This window comes from Rhinolophus sinicus, chromosome 14, assembly GCF_057876585.1.
Source record: "Rhinolophus sinicus isolate RSI-liver-muscle chromosome 14, RSI-T2T, whole genome shotgun sequence".
NCBI classification, from domain to species: Eukaryota; Metazoa; Chordata; class Mammalia; order Chiroptera; family Rhinolophidae; genus Rhinolophus; species Rhinolophus sinicus.
The window spans coordinates 47340005-47366230 of NC_142514.1; the positions used below are offsets into that span (position 1 = coordinate 47340005).

The following is a 26226-nucleotide window of genomic DNA, read 5'->3' on the forward strand; positions in this document are numbered from 1 at the left end:
AATCTTTTCGCATTATCAAATCCCTTAAAATTTTAAAAGAAAATCAAAAGTATTTGTTACTTTTAGTTGAAAAAAAAGTGGAATTTACAAGTAGACTGCTTTAATCTATGAAAGTCTTTCTTAGAACAAAATAACTTTTTAATGAAAGTAAGTCTGTGACAGGCTTAGAAGACAGTGATTCAGATTTAAAACTAAGGTTGGGTATCATTCAGGAAGAGGTCCAGATCAGCTGGAACAATGGTTATTTCACTTTTGTTTTGGGGGGGGGGGTGCGGATTGAATAACTGCTTTGAGTTGAGAACTACTGAGCTACTGATCCTCTGCCCAGGAGACATTTCCTATGTGCAAAACTTTTCATTTAATTCCGGGGAATGATAGTGAATCTAGTCTAGAAATAGGTTACTAAAGCTATCTAATGTTAACAATTTTGGTGAACTCATCTTACTATCAGAAATTTATAAGGGATATTGCTGGTTAGAGAACAAAGTGTTTTCATCGAAGGTCCTACTTTGTTCCTTGGATTAGTATCGGGAGACATAATTTTAGTCCTTTTGGTTCTGTGTGGTGGAGCATAGTAGAATTTTGGCAAATGGTTGTTAGGACTCTTTCAGGTTTTAAGTTTTTAATTTGGCCAACTTACCATGGCTCAAATTGAGGGGTGACCCACTTTTGCCTGGGTCAAAACAACCGGGGCATAGAGAAAAATAATCATTTTTTTTTTTTTCTTTGCAGGAAGCTTTGTAAGGTTTCCCAGTTAGCAAAATCTACGTCCACCATCTGAGACATAGAAAAGCCATAATTAGAAATGTGGGTATTTTAAAAATAAAATTTCTCAGTTGAAAAATGCATCTTTGAATACTTGAGATCTCACTCAGGTAATTCTCTTAGCTGAGTGAGTAACATAACATGCCATTTGTTTACCGGTACTTGTTAATGTGAAGAGCAGTATCATGTTTCCTTTATCTGGCATTTGACAGCTGTTAACTAGTGAAATGAGAGATTAGAGTCTATGCAACTAAAAGCATACACTGGATCTCTTCAAACAAAACCGTGTCACCTGCTGCATAAAGTATTAAATTAGCTGATTGGCAAGATGTATATGTTATGCTATAGAGAGTTACATTTTCTTATTGAAGAATATAGTATATGTTTTTTAAGTCCAAGAAAACATCAAAGCTTACAAGATAAAAAATTACCATAATCATCTGTATATTGATCATATTACTGTATAATTCAAACAATATTTTAAAATCAAACAGTATTTTACCAAATTGGTAAGTATATGTATTAATAATAATATGATAGTAATAGTTTAAAAGAGTTCTAATATTGACTTACTAATAAGGAATACTAAATTACCAACTTTACCTTTCTTATTTTTCTTATCATAGGCGATTACCTTTATTTTCACCCAGCATCATGTTTTTATACTTTGCCTATCATATCACTCCCCACCCCTTGCATTAGGTTAAAAGGGAAAATATTTCTCAACTTCTAACTGTCCTTTTATCTATTTTCCATTTCCATATGATAACTTCTTAGGGTACAAATGGTATTGTTTTTGTAACTCTTGGTGGTAGCATACTATTTTTAATTCGTACTGGAAAAAACAAAGCAATATGGCACAGAGATTAAGCCTGGGGTCGCTAGAACCAGGCCAGCTGGTGAATCTTAACTCAGCAAGTTATACATGACTTCGGCAAATTGCTTGACTTAGCCCTGCTCTGGTTTCCTGATTTTTACTGAAAGGGGTGAGTTCAGTGCACTGGTACCTAGTAAAATCTAAATGAATGCTAACTATAATACTGGCAATAATAAGAATTCTTGTTGTTGAATTAAGTAGTCTAGATTGTAAACTTAACATACCAGCTCTTGTGTATAGTTTATTCACTTGCAATATAGAACAGGTTGGCTATAACTCTCCAATTTGGGATCGGAATGTCCACCTATGAGGTAGTCCAATTCTTTTAAAAAATACTAACTGTATCTGTTGTGTATTATGAGTAAAATTGTCAAGGCAAAATAGCAATTTAATGAAAAAAATAATTAAATTATACTCACTTTAGTGTCTGAGTGCCTAGTATATGCAAAGTAATATAGGTAATATACAAATATATGAACTATAGTTCCTATAGTCAAGTATTATCAATTTAACAGGAAGGATTAAGAATAGAAATGTGTGCTCGCTTCGGCAGCACATATACTAAAATTGGAACGATACAGAGAAGATTAGCATGGCCCCTGCGCAAAGAATAGAAATGTACTTTTTCAGGCCCCCAGGTGTGTGGAAGGTATGATATCAGAAGAAACAAGTTCAGACTGGATTAATGACAGAAGCAGAATGACCCAGAATGCCAGTTTAAACATCTTGGGGAGCCAAGGGGAAATGCATTGAACTGTATCTTGGTGGTTGTTACTTGTTTTCAAACCCTGGGATCTCTGGGTTAGGTTTGTAGTCTACATTTATTCTCCGTGGTGGTGCAACAAGCGTGTACAGATTTATTACTTGTTAAAAACTTAGTATGTAGTACACAGATAGAAATGTTTAATATTCTTTTCTGTAAGAGAGGTATAAATGAAGTATGACCATTGCTAGCACAGAGATGGGAAAGGCCATGTTTTGTGGAAAAAGATTCATGGAAGAACATTTGAGCTGGGATATCAAAGGATGCATGTGATTTCAGCTGAAGTTTGGGAACTTCAGTGGTATGTTTGCCCCAGGCTAGGTCACAGTATCAGTGTAAGCAGAAATTCAAGTAAGGACTGTGCATGGTAAACTCATGAGACAGTGAACACACTCATTGGAGCAGGAATATGGGAATGTGTAGAGATTGTATTGGAGCTGTATTTGGAGAGGTAGGTTGGGGCCATAGGGGAGGGAGGTGGTGGTGATGGTGATAGACTAATAGAGCTGGATTATCCACTAACGGCATTTATGTGTTAATTGAACTCATGTTTTGTCTCTTTCAGGAAGTTCACGATTTATTACAAGATTATGAGTTAAAGTATTGTTATGTGGACAGAAATAAGCGAACAGGTAAGATTTCAGTTCTGAGCATCTGATTTCATTTTGATTTTACATATAGTCATTATAAAACAAAGCAGCTTAGTGTCTTTTCATTCTTAAGCTAATTTCTGAAATTCTTAAGCATTAAATCACACAAATGTTACTCATACCATTTATTTTCTGAAGGTAATGTTAGTATCCTAATTCTTTTTTTTTTTAGTATCCTAAGTTTTAATCACATAAATTAATATGGTGTTACTAGAGCCTTATGAACATTTATAATGAATGTTGTGTATGTTATAATGAATTTCCTTTATAGGCTTGCTATCCTTCAATTTTAATAAAATATTACTGGACTTAGTGAATACACTATGTGATTTTGACCTCAGCTGGGCAAATTGGAAAAATTGCTTAATTTTTCTGGGTATTAGTTTTATATCTGTGATATTAAAAGCATGGACTCGATTATTTCCTTTGTGTCTATATGATATGTAAATGTCTAAAAACATCTTTTTGAGATGATAAAAAAAGTAAGGAAAAGTATGGAGGATCATATAATCATTGTGTACTCATCCAATCCCAAATTGGCAAATGTTTTATAAGCATATTTTGTTTTAAAAATGTTTTGAAAAATATTTTGTTTTTAAAAATAAATATACCTGCTAGAGACCTAATGTAGATCTATTGAATAAAAATCTCTGGTAGTATGGTCAGGAATTCTGTATTTGCTTTTTTGACTTTTAAAATTGAAAAAAGGAGCATGACAGATAAAGATGAAATCCAGTTTCTAACTGTGTCTGATTCCATTGCTTCCCTTCCTCCTTACTGAGGGCCAAGCATTTATGAATTTGGTACATGCTTTCCATACTTTGCCATTATATTGTGGTAGTCAGTAGAGCTGGTCACAGATTCTTGTTCTTTTTCTTCTGAGCATGAGGTAAGATAGTTCTCTGTTCCTCTTTGAAGTTAAGAGAGGACATGTGATTTGCTTTTTGATGAAGTGTGAGTGGAAATGACACATGTCCCTTCCAGGTGGACGATTTCAGACTCAGCATGTGATTCACTGCTCGTCCTTCCTGCCAAAGTAATTGAGGAAGATCGTAGAACCTCTTTTAATTTAGGTCCCGGAGTGACCATGAAGAGCAAAACCTCCTTCCTTCCTGTCCTCTTTTCAGCATGGAATATGCAGCATGGACAACAACCAAAAACCCTTTTGTTTTGTTAAGCCATTGAGATTGTGGAACTGTGTTTTAGTTACTACCGTATCTTGACCAATATCTGTAATTTTATTGTGTGTAATTAATAGTGGTGGTCTCCATGTTTTTTAAAAACTTTACATAAATGGTATTCTACTGTATGTTTCATTTAGCAACTTGCTTTTTGTTTTCTAACTCAACCTTGTTTTCAGATCTTTCCATGTTCGTACATAGGTTGGCGCAAAAGTAATTGCAGTTTTTGCAGTTATTTTTAACCTTTTAAACCACAATTACTTTTGCACCAACCTAATAGCTTTCGTTTAGTGATTTAAACTACTACAGATTATTGGGTCTTGTGAATTTATCACCATTGATAAATCTATCCATTACTGATAGGCATTTAGGAAGCTTTAACTTTTCCAGTATTTCAAATGATGCTGTAATGAATGTCCTTTTACTTGTCTTCTAATATACGTGTGTAACTCTGTTTGTCTACAAGTGAATTACTGGGTCGTATGCTATGTACAATTTCAATGTTACTAAATATTGACAAAGGGATTAGAGGTAACAGTCTTCACAGCTCGCACAGGGCCAGGTATAATGAGTGTTATTTCCATCAGTTAGGATGATAAACCTCATAATTCAGGGTACATCAAGGAAAGTATTCAGAAGAGTCTTGTCCCAAGAGTGGAGAAAATTAACTCTAGGCTAATGAGGCTCTGGTCTTACCTAACAAAATGTAAAAGCGAGACCAGAAATGGCCAAGCTCTTTCCTAGTAACTTAACCACATCCCTAGAACAAAACTCAAGAATCTTTATAGAAATAAATCATATAGAAGTATGTTGTTGTAATGTTCTTAGACTCTACTAATTATCTGGTTCTTCAAGCACTACCATAGTTACTGAAATCCAAGGCAACATCATTTAATATAATTATTGAGTTTATTTGTTGTATTATTTTAGTGGATGATTTAGGGTTTATAGTATATATCTAACTTACCAGTTTACAATCAAGTGATATTGACTACTTCTTATAGAGTCTAAGAACTTGACAACAGTATACTTCCATTTATTCCCTCCCAGCCTTTGTATTGTTGTTGTTATATTTTAATTCTACATGTGTTATAACCACCACAGTATTGCGTTATTATTTTCACTCCAGTCAATTATCTTTTAAAGAGATTTAAATATTAAGGAAAACAGTCTTTACCAACATAATGACCATATCTGGTATTCTTCATTTTTTGGTGTAGATACAGATTTCCATCAAGTGCCATTTCCTTCCTGCTTAAAGAATTCCTTAGACATTGTTTATAATGCAGGTCTGATGGTGAAGAATCCTTTCAGCTTTTAGGTGACTGAGAAAATATCTTTATTTCACTCTCATTCTTGAAGATATTTTTGGTGGGTAAATAATTCTATGTTGTTACAGAATATTTTAGTATTTTATAGTGGAATTCCTAATATAATTTCTATATTTTTAATTGAAGCTACTGGTCATAGTGTTACTTTAGTGGGGGTGTCAGCATTAAAAAACAATGAAATGGAATAGAAAATATCAGAGTGTATTGCACATGGTAGGAGTATTAATGTCCTGATACTTTTATTTCAAGTGTGTGTATGTGTGAACAGAGTCAGACATAAAATGTATTTCTTATCATGAGTCATAGTTTAAGAAGTTTGAAAACACTGGCTTAGAAAAGTCATTTATTTTATTATCTTCCAGCTTTTGTTACCTTATTGAATGGGGAACAAGCCCAGAATGCAATTCAGACGTTCCATCAATATTCTTTTCGAGGAAAAGACTTAATAGTCCAGCTCCAGCCAACAGACGCTTTGCTGTGTATTACCAACCTGCCCATTTCTTTTACCTTAGAAGAGTTTGAAGAACTTGTTCGCGCTTATGGAAACATCGAGAGATGTTTTCTGGTCTACAGTGAAGTTACTGGCCATTCCAAAGGCTATGGATTTGTGGAATACATGAAAAAGGACTTTGCTGCAAAGGCCAGATTGGAGCTATTGGGCAAACAGTTGGGAACCTCAGTCCTCTTCGCACAGTGGATGGATGTTAATCTGTTGGCTGCAGAGCTCATTCATTCGAAGTGCCTTTGTGTGGATAAGCTCCCTGGTGGCTACAGGGATTCAGAGGAACTGTTGCAATTTTTTTCTAGTATCCATAAGCCTGTGTTTTGCCAGGTATGTATTCTTAAGATACCATTTGAATTATTTAAAAATATCTACATACGTATCTATTCTGCATGTACTCACCAATGTATTATACCTATGTGAATATCACAGTGGACAATCTAATTCTGCTTTAGTCTGTAATGAAGACTTTAATATCATGGGAAATTTTAAATTGATCCCTTTTGTTGACGGGCCAAACTATAGTGTTACATAGTTAAGTGTGTCTTAGCAAATCCGTTATTTATTCATCTTCTCATTTCATCTATTCATTAAACCATTCATCCATTCGTCCATTCGTCCATCCAAATTTTACTTATCACGTTCTCGGTGCCAGACACTATTGCTAGGTGTCAGAAATATAGATAATAGAAAGATACTCTCTCAGTACCTCACAATTTTGTAGAAGAGACTGACAAATAATTGTAAATCATGTATAAAGTGTAATATAATGGAAGATAGAAAAGTATAATAAGGTTTAAAAGGAACATATAATTTTATCTTAATGGGGTCATGGTAAGTGAGACACTTAGGGAAGATCCTGAAAACCGACAATAGTGGTAAGAATTTTCAAGCACTTTATCATAGTAAAATTTAATATATTCTAACTAGACAAAAATGCATACTATATATAACTTCTTCTGTTACAGATGTTTGATAGCAACTGATGAACTCTTTCTCTCTTGCTTCCCTTCTCTTCTTACCTCCCATCCCCACCCCTTTTTTCTTTAATCATATATTTTTTGAGTCTCTACTCAAAAAATAGGAAGCAGTAGGAAGTTTGGAGTTGGAGATATATACATATATATGTGATTAAAGCCACCATCTTACTTTTTCTTAAATTTCCCTCTCTCCAATCCCAATATAATAAGCGTCAAAGAAACCATCCAAGAGCTTTATAAAATTTTATGACAAATTTTTTATCAAATCTTTGCTGTTATTGCAAGTTGATTATCTTATCAATATGTTATTCTTGGTACCAAGAATTGTAGAGTGAATCCTGTATCCATACATGATTCTTTGTAGCTTTAGTTGAGGCCTTTGAAACAAATATGAGGGGAAAAGCCATTTATCACAAAAATTGTATTTGAATTATTTGAATTATGAATCCCAGAGTTGAAGGGACTTGAGAGGTTATCTAGTCTAGCTTGCCATCTCGTAAAAAAATGTTTGCTACGATATTTGTGAGTGACCATTTAGCTTCTGTTAAAATATTTCAAAATAATGGAACATTAACTAGATCACAAGTCAGATCGAACTGAAATAATCCTCTCTAAAACTACGGACTGTGGACTTAGATGATTTGGTCTTTTGAAAGACTTACAATGGTATTGTAATTTACATAGGATGAAGGTTATCATGATGAACGAGGAATAACAAATGTTTTAAAATATTAGTAAAAACAACTTTATGATGCCGTTATCAGTGGATCTGTTAAATTCAGGCTCTCTTGCTGGGTAGGTTGACCTAGACTATACTGAAGACACATTCTTCACTTGGTGATCAAAAGAGACTAATGGCTTAAAATCTGATCTTAAGATCTGGTTTGGATTACAAGAGGAATGGGGTTGTAGGAGAAGTGTTTGGAAGAGGTAGATGTTTTCCCTTTCGCTCATGTGATTGGAAAAAGCTGTATGGAGAAAAAGACATTTGAGGGCAGTTTTAAAGAGAGGGAATAATGTGAAGGAAAAATAGAAATTCGGTCTAACTATACAAGAAAGGAAAAGGAAGTTAAGCATGAAAAATAAGAGAAAAGAAAACTGGAAATTATTTAATTGTAATATTAGCTAATGAGGTGCCAAATCCAAATAGAAGCATTATAGATGTCTCTTCTCAAAGACATACCAAGCTGAATTTTATCTCATTTATCACTTTGTAGCATGAATATTTAGACATGTTTATGATAATTTAGACGTCTTCAAAGCTTAGAAACTTTTTAGTGTCTTATTTTGTTCTTATTTTTGCTCTTTGTACCAGTCTTTACAGTTCCAGGATTTTAGTATCTTCCTTTACATTCTTACAGGTAGGAGACTGGAAATAAATTGAGTTCTACATTTTAGGAGTTTATTTAGGGCACATTTAGAAATAAAGGTTGTGAGTTGCATATGGTATTTTAATAAACCTAGAGCATAATTTTCCCAAAGAAGGTTTGCTTTTGTATACTTGACCAAATTCCTGAGATCTACCTAAAATATTGAAATAAAAGTTGAATGTGGTTCCTCCCACCTTTCTTTTCTTGATGATACAAATTTTATTTTACATAGATAATGTGGTCAAATAATTGTTTCAGTATGTTTCATTGTCCCATGTATCTGGTGAATGTAAAGAAAGTTTTAATTATTGTAACACCATATTTTCTTATAAATTATCAATTACATATATATCTTAAAATATAGGGAATATTATCATTGGGGCTTTTACTATTAAAATTAGAAAATCAAAGAATTGAAAAGAAATGACAGACTCTTGTTTATCACCCTGTCTTCCTGAAGCACTGCATCTAAGCAACTAGTCAACTTTGATTTTTAGAGAGAAAGAACATTGTTTTCACCAGTGTCATTCTCTGCTATGTTTGTTCTTGAATTTGCAAATCATATACTGTACGTAAATATTTCTACCTAAATAATAGAATTCCCTTTTAACCCAATGTATTGCATCAGCTTGCACAGGATGAAGGTAGCTATGTCGGTGGCTTTGCGGTGGTTGAATATCACAGTGCAGAGCATGCCGAGGAGGTTCAGCGTGCAGCTGTTGGTATGACCATCAAGGGAAGCAAAGTCCAAGTTTCCTTCTGCGCCCCAGGAGCACCAGGGCGAAGTACGTTAGCGGCATTGATAGCAGCTCAACGTGTGGTAAGTTTGTTGTTCTTTATTAGCATAGAGAAAAATCCTAATACTCTTTTAACCTATTCAAACTAACGGTCCATTGATTGGGCCTTCATTGCATTCCCATTGCATAAAGGCATTCTTCTTTTTCAAAAATTGGCAAATGGTATCTCGGTCAAATCAAGCCAAGAGTCATTACAAAAGAAGACACTGTGTTTAGTCCAGTGTATTTATCTTAGGAAAGTTTTTGAAGGGATTTTATTCATTCAGCAAATATTTGAGTTCCTGTTGTGTTCTAAATTTTCAGTGGGACATGCCTCTTTTCAATGTGTTGATAAGTATCCATTGCACAAGTAGGGGAACATGTGTGCCCCATTTTTGCTCACATGGCACACTGGAGCTACTTCTCTGTTGTCATTGTCTCCTTATTCCTCTCTTTACTTCTCTGGTCTGGAATAGTCTCTGCTGACAGAGACTATTCCTTCTTCACAGTTCTTACTCCTAGCCCTTAGCATAGTAAATATTGGTTGGTTAAATGAAGGAAGGCATACACTTTTGAAGGGATCAGGGAAGACTTCATGACAAAGGTAATATTTGAGTGTGACATTAAAGAATGATTTAGAAACATGTTCGTGGGGGTGGAGAATAGGATTGCCAGATGCAGATTTTGCATGAGACAGAGTTCAATTAAAAAGTTATTCGTTGTTTATCTGAAACCCAGATTTAGTTGGGTGCCCTGTATTTTTACATGCTAAATCTGGCAGCCCTAAAGAGAGAGAGTGAGTGGTCAGATTCCAGGTAGAACAAAACCTTTCAAGCAGTAGTATGACGTGAATTTGCATGCCTGAAGATTGGTAAGTGGTCTAGGTGGACTGAGTGTATAAAGGGATGTCTGGTGAAATGGTCAGTTGATGTCAAGTCAGGGAACACGACTGAGCACTCAAAGAAATTAGATTGAATTCGATGAGCCGTGGGGAATTTATTGCCTATCCGTGATTACTTCCAAACATATATTTTTGGTCCAAACTAATCTAAGCACTAAACCTATATTTCTAAATGATTATTAGAATTCTTCCTTTATGTTATATGAATAGTTCCAATTTCAACATCTCCAAATGAAAACTAATTTTCTCTGGGACTTGCTTTTCTATATTCTGTAGTATCTATATATAGCATCAGTTCATCCAAACTAAAACTATCTGAACCAAAAACTCAGGTAATCATCATTGGTTTCCCTCACCCAGGCCCCAAATCTAAATGTCAAAAATATTAACAAATCCTTCAGTTGTACCTCCATTGATGTCTCTTAAATCTTTGAGACTTGTCAGCATCTTTGTTACTTTACTCAGGATCTCATCTTTTCTCACTTTGATGATTAGAATAACCCCCATGTCATCACCATGTCATTAGTCTTTCCGTTTCTGATCATCTTCCCTAGTGCCACAAGAATGATCTTTCTCATCCTCAAATCAGATTATGTCATTCTCTTGCTTCATATTCTTTAACGCCTGCATTAAGTTCAAATTTCTTAGCATAGCATACAGGGGCCTTCATGATCGGATATCAATGATTTTGTAAGTTCTTGGTACATATTGTTTATCAAGTTTTCTGAGATTAAAAAAATCATAAACAGGTACTGAGCTTTGTAAGAGTATTTCTATAACTATTGAGATAATTATGGATTTCTCCCTAAATTTATTAATATGCTGAATCACGTTGATATATTTTCTAATGTTGAACCATCCTTGTGTTATAAACCCTAATTAATAATGATTTTTTTTCTAATGCATTGTTTTGATTAGATATTATTTTATTTGGTATATGTGCAAATGTGCTCATAAGTGAAAAATGCTTAATTTTTTTGTACCATCCTTATTTAATTTTGGAATCAAGAAAACACTGACCACATTAAATGATTGAATTATTTTTTCTTCTCCTTGTTTTTTTTTTCCCCCATTACTATTTTTTTCAATTACAGTTGACATTCAATATTATTTTATATTAGTTTCAGGTATATAACATAGTCATTAGATAAACTTGTATAATTTATGAAGTGATCCCCCGATTAGTCTAGTACCCACCTGGCACTATATATAGTTATTACAATATTATTGACTATATTCCCTTTGCTGTATTTAACATCTCTGTCCCTATTTTGTAACTACCAATTTGTAAATACTTCTTAATCCCTTCACCTTTTTCACCCTGCTGTTGTCTCTCCTTGTGCTGGCCAGGAAAACCATGATCCTTCTGGGGCAATGTGGAGGGAGCCACATAGTCACACAACTAAAAAGCCCTTCCCCAAACCATCCTGGCTGTGGATCCAGGCTCTGTCACGCTCTCTGCGGATGTCTGCCTCCAGGCTGGGACCCACTGCCTTCTATCCATCCAGGGATTTTTCATAAGTTTTGTGTCAGGTTCTCAGATCCGTCACCCTATCCCTCTCAACTTCATGATATCTGGGTTTGGAGAGGAATTCCAGTTGTGTTATCAATTCTGCATTTTTTCATGACTAGAAGTTTATAGTTTTCCTCTTATAACATGATACTAATATTCTCATGTATTAGGCTGATTTTTAAAACTGAGAACAATTTTGTGTGTGTAAGGTCAGTTCATCTGTGACTCATAATAGGGTTTAAATTAATGAAATAAAGACCTTTATTAGAAGAAAATTTTGATTTGTCAGTCAGCTCACATTATTACACTTTAGAACAGCATTATAGTAAGGCTCTGCTATGGTATCAAAGTATTCATACTGTGTCAAGTTGTCTTCTAGCTAATAAATTCAGATCCCCTTGGCATCTTCCTACTTGTACAAAGAGATTTATCTTACTCATCCTCTTAAAGCCAATTTGTATTTAACTGAGACATTCTATGAGGATTTCAGTATATGCGATATGGTACACTATCTTAACATTATAATTAGGAACTGGTAGAATGTACACAACAAATGTATAATATAAAGCAAATTGTGTTTATCATAAAATAGATCTTATCAGATGAATAGCGATTTCTGGAAGAAAGCCTTTAAAATTTCGTCCTGTGTATTCTAATATTTTCTATTTCTATATTTATTGAAGATGCACAGTAATCAAAAGGGCTTACTTCCAGAGCCAAATCCTGTACAAATTATGAAGAGTTTAAATAACCCTGCCATGTTGCAAGTTCTTCTACAACCCCAGCTCTGCGGGCGAGCTGTTAAACCAGGTAAGCGCCAGGGGCACCAATTAAATGTAGAACGTTGATATGAAGTAAACCGTTTTGCATGAAAAAAACATTGAAATGAGTCCAAAAAAATATTAAATTTCTAGGACTTATCAATGGATCTTAATTAATGATCTGAGGTGATAATATATTTTGACTAATTTTTGTAGATATAATTTGCTTATGTGTTCCTCATATTTTTTATGTATTTTTTTTTACCATTAACAAATATTAAATTTAAACCTTCAGTTTAATTCCTAGTTGATATGAATTTATTGACCAGTGTAGTATTAACACACTACACTATTTTGGACTATATCAACAAAGGTTATGATATTCTTTTATGTAATATTTTTAGCAGAATTACTTTGTTGGAAAGTGCTAAAGACCTGTTTCCTCTTTGCTTACCTTTTTTGTTGTAAAATTGTTTCACTTTGTAGAAAATGACAAAAGCAGTATTATGTTGTAAGCATTATGGAAATCTTTGTAGTATTGCTACACATTACATATTTATTTAATATGCTTTCTCTGATAAGAGTTTACTTACCTTCTGAAATGCACAACTGTATATACACAAAACGTATATTTAAGCATTAGGAGGAAATGGATTCCTAAGTTTTAGAGTAAAAGTACTAAGAGTAAATATGTCTATTCAGTTTCAACCCTAACTTGTCTAACACCAGCTAGTGGAGTGCAACTCAATTCTAGCACTAACTCGCCAGAGTTAGCACTGACGCCGACTGTTAAGGGCTTAATCCCCAACACATCTGCCCCTGCTTCACACACTAGCCGCAAGTTCAGGGGGTCCCCAGGCCACCTACACTTATGACCAACTGGCTACAAATGTGAGGGTTCCTACAACCCCCTCAGGTTGGATAATTTGCTGGAATAACTCATAGAACTTAGGTAAGCACTATACTTATGATTACAGTTTTATTATAAAGGATGTCAGCCACATGAAGAGACACTTGAGAGCTAGGTCTGGGAAGGTCCTCAACACAGAGTTTTTATGTTCTTTCCCCGTGGAATCAGGGCACGTTACCTTCCTAGTACATCAGTGTATGCACCAACCAGGATCTCTACTGAACTAAGTGTGATATCCACATTTTTTTGTTGGGGTTTTACTGAGTAGGCATGATTATTGTCCGTGTTATTGAACTCAATCTCCAGTCCCCTTCCTCTCTCTGGAGGTTAGGAGGTCTGGCTGATATCACATGGCTTAAAGCCCCAATGCTCTAATCACATGGCTGAGCTTCCTGGTGTGACCAGCCCCCATCTGGGAGCTACTTAGGATCCCACATTGAGCCAACTTCATTAGCATAAAAAAGATACTCCTGTTCCTGGGGAAATTCCAAAGATGTCCTTCCATGAACCAGGATCAAGGACCAGTTAAATTCTTTATTATACAACATTCCTGTTCAGTACTTCATATAATCATCAATTATTTGTGTGGAATAAGCAGCTTTAGAGGTTTTCTGGCTCAGTCTATTATGCAATCAGATATCGCTTCTACAATTTTAATGGTGTAGAGATATCTTCTTATGTCTTGGCTACTTGACACATAAGAAGCTCATTATTTCCCAAGGCAAATTTGACGAATTTAATTGCTAGAAGGTTTTTTTCTTTATATTAGATGGTAATTCCTATAACTTTTAGCTGCTTATTATAGTTCTTACTCTGAAGAAACACGGAATAAATCTATTTCTTCTTCCATAAGAAAAACCTTCTAATACTTGAAGACAACATGAAACATTAGTCATCTTTGTTTTTTTCCTGTCTTCTGTTCTCCAGATCAGTGGTCTCTTTTTATTTATTTTTTGACCATGCAGTCTCATCAGTAAAATAAGTTTTGAGCAGAGCTAATATATATAGTATATGTATCAATTACACGTCAATTATAAAAATGCACCCTTGTCAAGTCGTATGTGAAGAAATTATCAAGCTTAGTATTTTTATTTTTTAAGATGAAAGTAAATATAAATAACAGATTTAGTGTTTTCCTTTTACACCTTTTATACTGCTTTGGAGACCACAGTTCTGTATTTGACTTTCCATAACATGTCACAGGATATATTCTTTAGATCCTCCCACGAGTTGCCCTTTTGTAGACAAAGCCCAGGTTTTCTGGGTTGTCCTGGAATGTGATGTACACAGGCATGAAAATATCCTGTAGAAGGGATCTGATCAGCACAAAATGCAGTGGGATTTCCTTCCTATCATCATTATAGTTCTATTACTTTAAATCAGTATAGTTCTATACTTTAAAGAAGTATATCACACTCTTGGGTCTTTTAGAAAGCATCCTCCCCACCTTTGGACGCTGGGCCATCTTTAGTAACTCCTCTCCAATATTATTTTTGTCTTTTCTTTTTATTTAAGAATATATATTCTCTACTCTCCTTTCTTCTCAAATTGATGTATGGCCATATCAGGTCATGCTTCTTTATTTTAGTGCTATTTTCACAATTTTAAGTAAGATGTTTCCCCGTTACACTGATAGAAACATTATTTCACCAAGCATGGCATTTTCTTTTTGTGGAGTGGTAAGGGAAGAGGATTAAATCTATGTCACTTAAACACACGCCAAGCTTCTGGAGAATGTGTGAAGTTTCTTGGTGTTCAGGAAAGACAAATTGTCTTGTTAATCAGTTCCATTTATTTTTCCTTTACTTTGTCTTTTACTATATCTCAACTAGATCCCTTACTATACCCTGAACAGAGAGGCCTCTGAGCAAACTAAAATGATTGTTATGCAGTATATATATAACATATATTTATACTCCTGCCCTACTTCCTTCTCAGTGTTTCATATTTAAATAACTGACACATACTTACTTGTTTATTGTTTGTCTCTCCCTCTGGAAAGGAAGCTCCATAATGGCAAAGTTTATCTGTCTTGTTCATCTCGAGCACCTAGAACAAAAATGCTGTTTATAGTGAAAGGCACTTAAATATTTGTTTATTGATTAAACCCCTTCCTTTACCTCTCCGTTCATACCTTATACATACCTTGTTACTCACGTATGGTCTAGTCTAAATTCCTAACTACTGTTCTTGTCTGCCTTCTTTTCTATCTAATCTAATCTATGTACTGCCATCAGATTGATTTTCCTCCCAGAATTATACTGATTGTTATTCTGACCATACTAATCCTTTCTCTTCAATCCAGACCTTTTAACTACCTTAAAAAATAAAACAGGATGTAAATATTCTAGACTTCTTTTTTTATGTATATGTATGTGTGTGTGTGTGTGTGTGTGTGTGTGTATATATATATATATATATATATATATATATATATATATATTTTAAACCAGTGTGCAATTACTTATAGTTTAAATTGTATTTTTAACATCTTTATTGAGTATACTGATGCACATTAATCTGCACGTATTTGAAGTGTATAACTGTTAAGTTTTGACATATATATACACCTATGAAGTTATCACCACAATCAAAATAATGAACTTACTCATTACTCTCAAAAGTTTCCTTTTGCCCCTTTGTAATCCAGTCCTTCCCCACCCCCCCAGGAAACTACTGGTTTGTTTTCTTTCACTAGAGAGGGGTTTGTAGTTTCTAGAAATTTATGTAAATGGAATTGTACAGTATTACAGTTTGGCTTCTTTCAGTCAGCTTATTATTTTGAGATTCATCCATGTTCCTGCATGTGTCAGTAGTTTTTTTCCTTTTTAACAAGTGTATGCCACTCCACAATTTGCAGATTCATTGATTTGTTGATGAACATTGAGGTTATTTCCAGGTTTAGGTCATTAGATATAAAATTGCAATGAATATTCATATGCTAGTCTTCATATAGGCTTATACTTTTATTTCTCTTGGGTATATATCTAGTTGTGGAATGGCTAAATCACATGACAGATTTATGTTTAAGTTATGAGAAACTCTCCCAATGTGATTGAACCATTTTGCATTCTGACTGTCAGTGTCCAAGGTTCCAGTTTGCTCAGTATTCTCACCACCAAGTCATATGTTTGTCCTTTAATTTTAGCCCTTCTATTGGGTGTATAGTGTTATCTCACTGCAGTTTTAATTGGAATATCCTTTTTGACTAATGATTTTGAACATCTTTTAATGGGCTATTTTGCCATCTTTACATATTCTTTGTTAATATTGCTTTTAAAATATTTTGCAAATGTTAAATTGAAATGTTAAATTGAATTGTTTATCTTCTTAAATTGTAAGGGCTCTTTATTCTAGATACAAGTCCTCTCTTGAATATATGGGTTTGCAAATATTTTGCTCCACTCTGTAGATTATCCTTTTATTTTCTTAACAGGAAAGAGCAAAGTTTATTATTTTTACAAAGTCCAACTTATTATTTTCTTTTATAATTTGTACTTGTGTCATATTTAAGAAATCTACCAAATTCAAGATCACTAAGATATCTCCTATGTTTTCTTCGAGAAGTTTTATAATTTTACGTCTTGCGTTTAGATCTGTAATCCATTTCGAGTTAATTTTTGTTTATGGTGTGAGGTAAAGATGCAGGTTAATTGTTTTTTTTACAGTTCTTCCAGCATCATTTGTTAAAAAAGGTTATCATTTTCCATTGAATTTCTTGACACCGTTTTCAAAATTCAGTTGACCATGTATGTATGGCTTTATCTCTGGACTCTATTCGATTGCATTGATCTAAATGCCTGTCTTTATACCAGTGATAAATTGTCCTGATAAATGTAGTTTTATGATAAGCCCTGAAATCAGTTAATGTGAGTCCTCCAACTTTATTCTTCTTTTCCAATTTGTTTTGCTTATTGTAGGTTCTTTGTATTTAGAATCAGCTTTTTGATTTCTATGAAAAATGTCTGCTGGGAATTTGATTGACATTGAGTTGACTCTACTAATTTGGGCAGAATTGACAACAGTTTTGAAGCTGAGCCACATACTTGTATATGGTATATCTCTGAATTTATTTAGGTCTTTAATTTCTCTCAGAAATATTTTGTTGTTTTCAGGGTACAAATCTTACACATATTTTGTCAGATGTGTTCATAGTACTTTATATCTTTTGATACTATTTTAAATCGTATTGTGTTTCAAATTTAAATTTCCTATTGCTTGTTACTAGCATATAAAAGTACAATTGATTTTTTATATTTATCTTGTATCTTGCAACATTGCTTATTGTTTCTAGTATCATTTTGTCCTTAGGATTTTCTATATGGACAATCATGTCATCTTCAAATAAACACAATTTTTTTCTTCCTTTCCAATATGTATTCCTTTTATTTCTTTTTCTTGCTTTCTTGTTATAGGTAGAAATTCCAGCATAATTTGTGCATTGAACTGGTCAGAGTGGATATTCTTGTCTTGTTCTTATGAAGAAAGCATTCATTCTTTTATTATTATTAAATATTATGTTAGCTATAGTTTTTTTGTTTGTTTGTTTGTTTTTTTAACAGATTTTATTTTTCAAACTGGGGACTTTCCCTTCTATTCCTGTATTGCTGAGAAATTTTACCATGACAATTGCTGGAATTTATCCATTGCTTTTCTCCACTTACTGATACGATCATATGTGTGGTGGGTTTTTTTATTTGTTGGATTTTTTTTTTGGTCTGTTATGAATTATATGTTGATTGATTTTCGAATGTTAACCCATCCTTTCATTCCTAGGGTAAACCTCAGTTGGTCATGATGTATTATAATTCTTTGTATTTATTCTTGATTGATAGTGTTGTTCAAGTTTTCTACATCCTTACTAATTTCCTGTCAACTTATTCTATTAATTATTGTGAGGGAGGGATGGGGCATAGTGGGAAACCTAGCCAAGAGCTAAGGGTAAAGAGCAGCTCAGCTACACATGAGACTGTGGACATTTCCAGAGTGTTTTGATTTTAGTTGTTGTTTTAAACTGGGAAATACTGTATTCAGTAAAAGCTGTGAAAACTATATTTTAATATTTTATAACAAATTATAGTGACTTCTGAAAAGAGGAAGTGGTGTTGAAATTTCTAACTGTAATTGTAAATTTCTCTACCTTTCGGTTCTAGAAATTTTTGCTTTATATATACTGAAGCTTTGTTACTGGTATAGAGACATTTAAGATTGTTGCATCTTCTTAATGAATTGACCCCTTTATTATTATGAAATAACCATCTTTATCCCTCTTTACTAATAAACAGTGTCTTTATAAGCAACTAACTCAACCTAGTGATCTAATCTTCCCACCACCTATGGTGAAACTGGTTCATTCTAAAGAAAGCACTTTCTAATGGTCAGTTTTCCAAACATGTAGTGGACTGCCTCAGCAAGTAATAAAAACTTGTAACAGAGTTTTTAAAGCATGGAATGAACTTGTGGGGATGTGATATAAAAATTTCAAATATTTTTGATCATTAGATTATATGCTTTTTGAAGTACTTTCTAAGTCTGACCTGTGGTTTTAATCAATTTTTGTATTGCTAGAGAATTTTGTATATTATGACTAATAACAATTTATAATAATTTGATGAAATTGCTTTATATATTTTTTATCTCATGGTTCTTTTTGTCTATATATTGTCTGTTCTGAAAACATCTCTTCTGTTATTTCTGTTATGTACTCTGGTATTTCTGGTATATGTGCTTTTAGACAAACTTGATAAAAGAGTATGGTTATCATTTATTCCTTTTATTAACTATGTACAATACTGTTGTTTCTTTTGTTTTATTTGTTTATTTTTGTGCATAAATATTTTTTATGTACGTGTATTCTCTTCTCAATTGGATTGTAGTCTTTTCAAGGACAAGATTGTATTTTATCCTTCCCTCCCCCCCACTCCCTGCCAAAATAACCCAAAAACCTAACAAAACCACTGGGCAAATAACATGGGCTCAATTAGTATTATACTTATTAAAAAATGGAATTAGTTTTGTTGCCCTAAGTATTAGAGAAGAGGAAGACTTGGTTTGGTGTTTTGCATTATGACAGAAGGTGTTTGAATTTTAAGTCAAATTTTAGGGTTGTATTTCAAGGAAAGAATCCTCTCACTTTGTGCAGTGACAAGGTCAGTATATAAAGGAACTTGCAGTGAATTTGTTAAAAGTTTAAATAAATATTTATTTACCTTTTTTGGAGTTCGTTTTATATATTTTTCAATTCCATATATATCATAAAGTTAAATTTTTACTTTTATTTTCTTAAAGCAGTTCTTGGAACACCTCACAGCTTGTCACATCTGATGAATCCATCCATCTCCTCCGCATTTTTACATTTGAATAAAGCACATCAGGTATATAAATAGTATGCAGTACTGAAGCATCAAAAATGTTAAGTGAATGTTTTGTTTGTTCTTAATACGTAAAATTTTCAAGAAATGAATATTTTATTTTTAAAAATCCTTAGTCATAAGTATCGCTACATAAAAACATAATGAGTACATTAGATCAACTTAAGCTAATCAGAGCAGCATAGTTATATATATTTATTGATTCCTATTTGTAGGGCATTAAGAGGGGAAGAGGTATATTTTCCTATAAGTAAGTCAGTACAGTCATGCGTCACTTAACAATGGGGATATGTGCTGAGAAATGTGTAGTTAGGTGATTTCATGGTTTACGAACATCATAGAGTGCGCTTATACAAACCTCGATGGCATAGCCTACTACATACTGTGTTTCCTTGAAAATAAGACCTAGCCAGACAATCAGCTCTAATGCGTCTTTTGGAGCAAAAATTAATATATTAAGTGAATGTGAAGGCCTAGGACATGACTGTATGCTACTCTAGATTTTCTAAACATTGTACACAGGCTACACTGTATTACATTATATTACATTATATAAGACCCAGTCTTATAGTGAAATGAGACTGGGTATTATATTATATTATATTATATTATATTATACTATACTATACTATACTATACTATATTATATTATAAAGACCCGGTCTTATAGCATAAGACCGGGTCTTATATTAATTTTTGCTCCAAAAGACGCATTAGAGCTGATGGTCCGGCTAGGCCTTATTTTCGGGAAACACAGTACCTAGGGCCGTATGGATATAGCTCCTAGGCTACAAGCCCGTACAGCATGTTATTATACTGAATACTGTAGGCAGTTGTAACACAATGGTAAGTGCTTGTGTATCTACACATGGAAAAGGTACAGTAAAAATACTGTATAAAAGATGGAAAAAAACAAAACGATACACCTGTATAGGGCACTTAAGCACGAATGGAGCTTGCAGGACTGGAAGTTGCTCTGGGTGAGTCAGTGAGTGAGTGGCGACTGAATGTGAAGGCCAGAGACAGGACTGTACAGTACTGTGCACTTGCTAAACATGACATGCTTAGGCTACACTAAATTTATCTAAAAAAATATTTTTCTTTAATAATAAATTAACTTTAGCTTACTGTAACTGTTTTACTTTGTAAACTTCAAAAAATTTTGAAATCTTTGACTCTTTTGCAATAACACAAAGCTTAAAACACAAACATTGTACAACTGTGTCCAGTATTTTCTTTATAGCCTTATTCTGTAAGCTCTTTCCTATTTTAAAAATGTGTTTATTTTTTTACTTTTTAAATGTTTTTGTTAAAAACTGAGACACAAACACACATGAGCCCGGCCTACACACAGGGTCAGCATCACTGATAACATGTCGTCCAGCTGCACATCTTGTCCCACGGAAAGTCTTCAGGGGCAACAACACACATGGGGCTTTTATTTCCTACCACCGTCTTATATTTGGTTCATGGTTGACCAAAACGTCATCATGCAGCATATGACTGTAGTTTAAAACAAGTCTTCTTATGTTTTCTTAACTCAAAGGAGTATTTATAGAACGAAAAGAATGAATGAACAATAACTCTTAATTCTGAGAACTTACTCAGTGTGATAAAAATGATTCATATATTTATGAGAGTAAAAATATTTGTTTTACCTTTTCCAGGCATTTTAAAATGTGTTTGTAGATACATGTATCTATAATATTGAAGATGAACATTACTCATTAATTTCAGGTACTGTTAAGGCTGTGTCTATATAGAAGCCTAATTGCAAATCAAACCTAATACATAATAGATAATTTATGTAGATTGAATGAATGAATGTCTGGTCCTAAACCCAGTTTTTTAAAGGAAAGACCTATCCCTTACTTATATTGCATTCGTAGACTCTAACGTAGGATCTTGTACATATAGGGTCTTTATCTATTCATTTATTCAACATATTTTATTGAGAATCTAACATGCACTAGACACTCTACTTGTCACTGAGCATTCATTGTCCCTGTTCTTACAGAATTGCAACAAATACAGAAAACAAATGTTAAACAATTAATTACAATAAGATGTGAAGAGTGATATGAGAGGGGTGTGAAGAATATTGACAATATTGTCTTTATTTTAGAATAAAGACCAAAATGCTTCATTTTGCCATCAGGGCCTGTCCACACTGGCCTGTCCTGCCTCCAGGGCTCCTTGCTATCACTGTCCTAGCTACAGTGGCCTGCTATTGGTCCTCAAAAGACCTTGTTCCCTTCTCCTTATGTCTTTGCTCCTGTGCTTCCTTCTGCCGGGAATAGTCCCCATGCAGCACCACCTAATTCCCCAGACTTCACTTCCTTATTTCTCTGCCACCTTCAGATCGCTGGAAGAGTTAGCTCCTCAGGGAAACCTCCCTTGAATTTACCAATCTAAATCAAATTCCCCTACTATTTGTTCTCATAGCTCCTTGTATCATTTGTAATTACATGTTTTTATAATTAATGCCTCCCTTCCTCAGGGGACTATAAAATCCATAAGGGTAGTTCTTATTGTCACATTTCTCACTATATAGCACAGTGCCTGGCATATAGAAAGTGCTCAATAAATATTTGTTGAATGATTAAGTGAACAAATAAATGATGGAATGGTACTGACGTTAAAGCCAGAAAAGAGTAAGGGGAGGGGAGGGAGGATGAAAAAAAAAATGAGTGTATGTAGAATTAGTTCCATGACTGTACAGTCACATCTTGTATATTATTAAAAGAAAGTAATTAGTGTTGCCAAAAGTTGGAAAGTGCAGTATGAAGAAGCTGTTGTTTTGCTCAGATCAACTAGCGAATTAAACCATATGAATTGGGTTATATGCCAAGCAGCTTTTTAAAATGAAACTAACTTAATGTTCTGTCATTTTCACAGAGCTCAATTATGGGTAATACTTCTAATTTATTCCTTCAGAGTCTTTCCCATGTATCCCTGGCACAACAACAGTTAATGAAGTTTGAGAATATTCATGCTAATAATGTAAGTATGGAATTATTTTTTTTCTTTGAAATTAATTCCTTTTTTTTCTATACTCAGGCTATTGGTCAAATTGTTTGTAAATTTTCAGTCATGTAGCCTTTATATTCGGTTCTATCCTGCTGCCATGGGCAAAAGTCTTACTTTCTTTTCTTCTTTTGCAGAAACCGGGCTTGCTTGGAGAACCCCCAGCTATGGTACTGCAGACCTCCGTGGGGATAGGGTCAGCGCTTCCCTTGAAAACTGAGCTGGGTCATCATGGAGAAGCACATAAAAGTAAATGATGGGTATTTACTGAGAAGTCAGTGAACAGATTTGAGATTTAAAGATAGTCAGTATTATACTTTTCCTTACAGGAAGGTCAAATTTGAGTTTTATTCACTCATTAAAAATTTTAAGAGCCCTCTTGGCTTTTCTATTTGTAACATTAGGTAACTATTGATAAGTTATTGATGGACTTGCTTCCATGCCAAGACTTTCCCTGTTGGATGTACTTTAATATTTGATGAAGGTTCTCAGCAGCATGAGGTAAAGACACCGCTCCATTGAGACTGACATGCTGCCCACTGGGCTGACGACATGTTACATGGGTACCCATTTAATTTTTGCCTGGATAAGAAACCCTGAGCTTTTACAAATTAATATCTGGTATTTGTAAATTTAAAGTTTGATTATTTGTATCATTTTTAAAATGTGATCTCCAAATTAGTATTAGAAGGAAAATAATATGTGTATGATAGGAGCATGGTGGTTCCCGTGATTTCTTATTTGAATATGATTTTGAAAGATATTTTCAGTTTGAAGTTTAATTGAAATTTGTTTGAAGTCAGCATGCTGAGGGAAAAGAGAAGGGTCCCCAGTAATAAAATTTAAAACAATATGGCTAACATATTTAGCCTCTTGTACATAAAACCAACAAGTCAAATGATCAAATAACTCAATCAATTCTGACTGTTGGTATTGACTGTGGGGACAAGTTAAACCAGTATACAGACAAGTATGGTATGATGGGGTCTGAAAGCTTATGCGAATGTTTATTTCATATGCCTGAAAGCTTGTGCAAATGTTTATTATTTGTGCTGGATTAAATAATAAGCCATGTTTAAATAATAAACTTTTCATGTGCTGTATTAAGAACCCTGAAAATTCAAAGTGTCCAAATAAACATATCGCTAAAAGATAGAACTAAAGTATCCATCTCTATAAAGTACTAAAAATAATTTAAGAAATTTGTTTAGTTAATTTGTAAAATGTAAATTTTACTTAAAGTAGTTATCAAAATTAGCTCTTTTCATTCAATTTTGACTTACAGAATTTTTTGAAGTGCAGTGGCTCAGAATTTTCCAATTAAAACTTTCATTTCTTCCTAAGTTTCTTATTATTTGCTATCAATAAATGTAAAACTTTTGTGTGTTAAATTTGGTGCTTATCATAAATACTGGTTTTTTAAACCAGTGGTGTGCTGATGTTTAAAAATCAGCTCTCTAGGTTGAAAAGTCTTGATTTGTAGAATTTGTAGATTTCTATGTATAAACACTCCAACCACGGTCAATATCAGGTTACCAATGTGAAGACATTGAACTCGAGAGCTGGGAAGAGATATGAGCTCATGCTGACCAAATTTATTGTTGGATTTAATCTAATTTATCAATTTTTAAGTGTCAGAGAGTTTTTTAAACTGAAGACTATTCGTTCAGATATAGAAGCAGGCAAATTACAATGATTGGGCATATTTTTAAAAGGGCACTGATGTATCTCACATGCCAAAAAGTACATAAAGTTTGCTCTCAACTTCTAAAATATACAATGAAAACCTAGAATTGAAAAATATAATGTCCTTGAGATTATTCTGGAAGTTGTTGAAAATAAGAAAAGCATGATTACTATAGGTTTTTTGTTCCATACAGAAACCTGCTAATTTACAACTTTTAACCTCACTTTTTGAATTTAACTGTTCTCTAATAGGTGAAAAAGATAGGTTTCTCTGTATTTTTCCTGTAACAACAAAATCAAAAGGACTCTTGTGAGTAAGTCTTGTCTAACCAAAAGTTTTTTGCATTTGTGGTTTGCTACAGCATCTAATCTGATTCCAACTCAAACAACTATAACAGCTGGAATGGGCATGTTACCATTCTTTCCAAATCAGCACATTACTGGGCAAGCTGGGCCAGGTCACGGGAACACTCAGGAGAAACAGCCAGCCTCTGTGGGAATGGCAGAAGGAAATTTCTCAGGGTCACAGGCTTATCTTCAGAGCTTTCCAAGCCTTACCACTGGAGGTTTGCTGACAGGACACCATAAGCAACAGCAAAGTCAGCCAAAAGGCACGGAGATAAGTTCAGGGGTAAGAAAACTATGGGTGTGTGCGTGCACGCATGCACACACATAGAAACATATACACGTGTGTGTAGGTGTGTATATATATTTACATAAACACACACTAATGTGTGTACTACATTTATATATACATACTATAGGGTATGTGTATATATATATATATATATATATATATACATATATATATAATTATATCTTAAATGAAAGTATTCTAATTCTAGAATATTCTAATTTTTGGTTATTTTACAGGTGGTATAATTTATGAAGTATCATAAAGCAATCTTAACTATTTTTAAATTTCAAAGGAAGGTAATAATATAAAGTATATAAATATGGATTACAAACTAGATAATTGCTATAATATGTCAGTGACAATGCTGACTTTTTCATAATGTACATTTCTCAAAATAAAAGGGAATATTGTACCCTTTAAAAGAACCCTGTTACTATAAACAAACAAAAATCCATGTTTTGATAAGTTATGCCATCTGATGTTTGGGACTATGCTAATTACTTGCCAGTTTGCAAATAAAATAATTTTAATATGTGTAAAATGCATTTTTTAAGTGTTATTATACAATAATTTAAAAACAAGTTTTTTATTCTTATAAATATTTCTTTTTTAAAAAGTTTGATATATGCGTATTTTTCAAGATAATTGATATTAAAATAAAATATGAAAACTAATTTAAGTTCAAAATTTTGTAGTTTGGAAAAGCTTACGAGTGTCATTAATACATACCTAATTATATAACGTTATTTATAAGGCTTTCTAAGTAAATAATAATGCTATTCTTTAAAATTGCTCAGTTTTTCTATTTTAAATGTATATTCTGTAGCTAATTAAGGTACTTTAATATTTAAAGGGAGAACCAATTTTATTTTATGTGAAAAATGTGAAGATCAGTTAATTAAACTCTGGCCTGTCCAAAAAACTGTAATCTCCATTTTAATTCTGGAAGTTTTTAACCCAGTTATTTTAGTGGGTCAGAAACCACTGACATTTGTAAATGTTATAGTTGGTAGGTAGAATAAAGTACATTTAATTTTTATTTTATTTGTACTCTAAAATACCCTTTGATTTGTAAGTGGTAAAAAACTCAGGCTATAAGCAGCATATGAGGAAAAATATACGTAGTTGGCTGTGTTGAAATGTCAAAATAACATTGAATTTGTAAGAGGTTTTGTGTCACCTCGTCAAAGCAGGAAGTATGGATAGGATGCCCTACGATTAAACA

The 26226-nt window shown here is 33.4% G+C and overlaps 1 protein-coding gene and 1 pseudogene across 4 annotated transcripts in view; both read left to right on the top strand.

The window, feature by feature from the left end:
• RAVER2 (ribonucleoprotein, PTB binding 2) overlaps nt 1-26226 on the top strand; it is a 74410-nt gene that overhangs the window by 17676 nt on the left and 30508 nt on the right. The window contains exons 2-9 of one of the 4 annotated variants that reach the window (XM_088791185.1): nt 2971-3037; nt 5930-6399; nt 9048-9239; nt 12293-12419; nt 19572-19654; nt 22589-22654; nt 22816-22927; nt 24727-24995. In XM_088791185.1, the coding sequence (XP_088647311.1) occupies nt 2971-3037; nt 5930-6399; nt 9048-9239; nt 12293-12419; nt 19572-19654; nt 22589-22654; nt 22816-22927; nt 24727-24995 (1386 nt within the window). Of the gene's footprint in view, nt 1-2970; nt 3038-5929; nt 6400-9047; nt 9240-12292; nt 12420-19568; nt 19655-22549; nt 22655-22815; nt 22928-24726; nt 24996-26226 lie in introns of all 4 variants that reach the window. The other 3 variants (XM_088791184.1, XM_088791183.1, XM_019731648.3) reach the window with 3 other exon arrangements.
• On the top strand, nt 2180-2269 carry LOC148755690 (U6 spliceosomal RNA; annotated as a pseudogene).